This window comes from Curcuma longa, unplaced genomic scaffold, assembly GCF_044706935.1.
Source record: "Curcuma longa cultivar G26 ecotype Majalengka, Jawa Barat unplaced genomic scaffold, ITB_CL_G26_1.1 contig_6161, whole genome shotgun sequence".
Classification (NCBI taxonomy): Eukaryota; Viridiplantae; Streptophyta; class Magnoliopsida; order Zingiberales; family Zingiberaceae; genus Curcuma; species Curcuma longa.
The window spans coordinates 805-4,786 of NW_027434587.1; the positions used below are offsets into that span (position 1 = coordinate 805).

The 3,982-nt window shown below is 40.6% G+C and overlaps 1 protein-coding gene across 1 annotated transcript; it reads left to right on the forward strand.

Moving 5' to 3' along the window:
- The first annotated feature begins 1,233 nt into the window (after positions 1-1,233).
- On the forward strand, positions 1,234-3,668 carry LOC141819426 (uncharacterized). Its single transcript, XM_074706726.1, has 5 exons — positions 1,234-1,710; positions 1,781-1,977; positions 2,171-2,489; positions 3,208-3,396; positions 3,501-3,668. Exons 1-5 carry the CDS (start codon positions 1,234-1,236, stop codon positions 3,666-3,668), a joined length of 1,350 nt encoding a protein of 449 aa, XP_074562827.1.
- Positions 3,669-3,982: the final 314 nt, after the last annotated feature.

Here is a 3,982-nt window from a genome sequence, read left to right on the forward strand (position 1 = left end):
TATATATTCATTCTAGATACTCTTGTTATTCATACTGATCTATCTTTTCATGCACTTCTATTTTGTATCCACAGAGCATCTGATGCTCACTACCCAGACCCTAGGGTTTGCCTTATTTTCTCCTCAGGTAGTAGATAGGAGGTTTACTTGGAGCTTGGAGAGCTGGCCGACTGTATTCATCTCACATCAGAAAATATTTATATGGTTTGAGATGTACAACTTCTGTACGTTCGATACAGTTGTATTTGTGGTTTGTTGGATTTTTTGTGCGTATCAGAGTTTTTGGACTTGTATTTGTAGTGGTATGGTTTCTTGGATTTGTTATGTTTCTGTTGCATGGTTTTTTTATCTTATGTGGAATTGTCATGGTTTGCTTATCCAGATTTTGTGTGCATGTGATAGTTAATGGTTGTGGCCGTGTAGGCCTTACTATTTGTCTGTTTATATTTATCTTGTATGGATATGGATGTGTAGTCCTTATTGTGGCCGTGTTGGCCTATTTGTATACATGTATTCAAGGAAATGTCATTGTTATAGGGGAGATGCTGTCGAAAATTTTTCGGACGGCCTCCCGAGACGTGACAATTTAGTGGTATTAGAGCAAGTTAGATTCATTGGATTTTCATTGCATTCGAAGCTTAGGTTTTAGGGTTTCTTTTAGGATTTGTTGTTGTGTTTTCGAGCCTATCAGAGCATGGCTTTTCGGTCTGCATGTCTTTTGGATTTGTTGTTACCGTTGCGTTTGAGTCCATTTTTGGAGTCTGGCAGATTTATCGTTGGATTTATCGTGTGTGTGTTGACTTCGAGATTTATCGTTGCATTTGTGTCCGTTTTCAGTATCTGACGATTTATCGTTGGATTTATCATGTGTTTGTCGACTTCGAGAGTTATCATTGCGTCTGTAGGATTATCTGATACCAATTGTTTGGTATCAGAACATTAGGTTATAGGGTCCATATTAGACTAAGCATTAGGTTCTTTAGGAGTTTCATCGTATTAGTTTTAGGGCTTAGGTTTAGGTTCTTTTCGAAATTGTCGTCGTATCGGTTTTGACGAGTTTTGGTTACTTGATCCAAGTTGTGAGATGAACAGACAGCGGCATGAATTCTCCAAGCAATTGTAAGTAAAATTTCTAGCATTTTTATTACTATTTCTAGGAATTTATAGGAGTTATATATATATATATATATTATATATATATATATATATATATATATATTACCAAGTATTATTATGGCTCCTGGAAATCGAGGACGAGGTCGATCATCGAGACGACCCGTTACACTAGTAGAGCCGGAGGTTTTTGAGTATATTATGGATAGTCCAGAGATATCCTTGTCTGATACGGTACCGACGATAACTAGCAATACTGTGGATCTGAGCTGCATACCGATACTGACAAAGACTGTCAAAGATTGGTTGATATTTTTCCATGGGGGACCTGCCCCATGGATCGCTTGCTTTTGGCTGGATAGTCTGACTGATACATTTGAGTATATCTCTTGCACGGAGGTAGAGAAAGTTGAGTTAGCAGTATACCATCTTTGCGATCAGGCGATCATGTGGTGGGAGATTCTGAAGACTATTTTCGAAGAGCGGGATTTATCTTGGTCATCCTTCCGAGAGGCCTTTAAGAGGCAGTATTTTTCAGCAGCGTTCTGTCAGGAACGACGTCAAGAGTTTCTAAGCCTTAAGAAGGGCGACCGCTCAGTTATTGACTATCATACAAAATTTTTGAGACTTACTAAGTTCTGCTCAGGACAGTGATTGAATGTTCCAGTTCACTCATGGACTAGCTGACATTAGACAGAGGATGTCAGATTTTTCGATTCGCACGTACAAAGAGGCGGTGGATTGGGCTTTGTTTATGGAGATGTCTTTGCATCAGATGGAGCATGAAAGAGTCGCAGAAAAGTTGAAGGGTCTGAATTCACAGCTATCTGGTCAAAAAAGGCCAGCTCAAGGATCCAGGATATGGTATTCTTCTAGACGACAAAAAGGAAAATGACCTGCTGAATCTTCGAGTGAATCTTAGCGAAAGAAGGATAAGGATAAGAGATGTCATCGGTGTGAATCGCATAGCCATCTGGTGGTCGATTGTCCATTGGAACACTCTATCTGTTACTTCTACAAGCTTCTTGGTCATTTGGGCAGAGAGTGTATTATGAAGGCTCAGCTGGAGCCTACTGACGTTGCAGCTTTTGGAGGACATTCTACACAGCAGCGATCGTAGAGGACACAGAGGACCAGAGCCCCTCAGCAGCAACGATTTTTATCACCTCAGCCACAGATACATCTACCACAGGAGAGGGACCATGAGCTATATTGACAACATTTCAGGACACCAGCAGTTCAGAGATGCAATATTTTTCACAGCTTTATCGGTCAGCAGTGTCTCAGCCATATATGTTATCAGTAGCTTCCTCAGCCAGAGATCTATTACCCGGCAATGTCGATGCAGCAACCGCCACCAGCACCGATTTCTTACAGTGTGCCTCCTCCTTATGTTCAGTAGATGACACCTATACCCCAAAGTCAGTTCCAGCCAGAGCGGAGGCAGACCGCATTTTTATTCAGCTACTCAACTTGCTAGAGCAGAGGTTGGTCAGATCTATGCCATTACTCAAGAGGAGACATAGCGGGCCGACGGATCGATCACTAGGGGTATGGTTTTAGTTTATGATTATAATTGTTGATATCTTGATAGATACGAGTAGTTTATATTTATTCTTGTCTAGATTATTTTTAAGAAAATTAGGCGAATTTCAATGATTTGATCATGAAGTCTGGCAGTCTCTTTACCTTCGGGTGAAGTACTGACCACAAATTAGGAGATTAGAAGATGTTTATTGGAGTTCGACGGTTATACCCTTACGGTGAATCTTCAAGTGTTGAATATGATGGAGTTTGATATCATTCTTGGTATGGATTGGTTAGCCACTATCATGCTACGATGAATTGTCGAGCTGAAGTTGTTACCTTCCGACCTACGGATCAACCCGCATGGGAATTCATGGGTACTAGGAGTAAACAAATATCCATTATTTTAGCAATATAGGCCTAGTAAATATTAGATGGAGGTGCCGAGGTTAATTACTATTTCTGAAGCAAACAGAGAAAGATAGTGGTTCTCGTTCATCCGATGTACGTATCGTCCGAGAGCATTAGGATGTGTTTCTGGACTAGCTTCTTGGCTTGCCGCCTCAGAGGCAGGTATGGTTCACAAGTGAGGTGATTCTAGACACTGTATCCGTGTCTAAGGCTCCGTATCGGATGACTTCGAAGGAGTTAGAGGAACGGAAGTTTCAGCTACAAGAGTTATTAGACCGGGGTTTTATTGTCCTAGAGAAGGACGGATCTACGAGATTATGCATCGATTATCATCAGTTGAATACGGTAATAGTCAAGAACAAATATCTGTTGCTATGTATGGATGATTTGTTCATCGATGAAGGGTTCCTATATACTCTAAGATTGAATTACGATCTGGTTATCATCAGTTCAGAGTACAAGATGAGGATGTGCAGAAGGCAGTCTTTCGCACTCGGTACAAATATTATGAGTTCTTGATGATACTGATCGGTCTCACCAATTCGTCCAGCCATATTTATAAATCTGATGAACCAGATTTTCTTGGAGTATCTGAAGGACTATGGTTGCACCATTAGCTATCATCCAGGGAAAGCTAATGTGATCGCAGATGCGCTTAGCTGGTAATCTCGTAAGATTTCGGTTAGTTAGTCAAATGCGGTCACTGATTTTATCCGACAGTTTTCAGAGTTGGGATTAGTATAGCATAGTTGGACTCAGCAGGGTGTTTTTGGTTTTGATGGTTGTTCAGTCAGCTTTAGTGGAGAAGATTAAGTCGACACAGTCTAGCGATCAGCATTTTCGATGTATCTACATTAAGATGGATTCCAAACAGCTGTTAGGGTTTTATTGTGACACATATAGAATAATTCATTTTGGGAATGACTTTGTG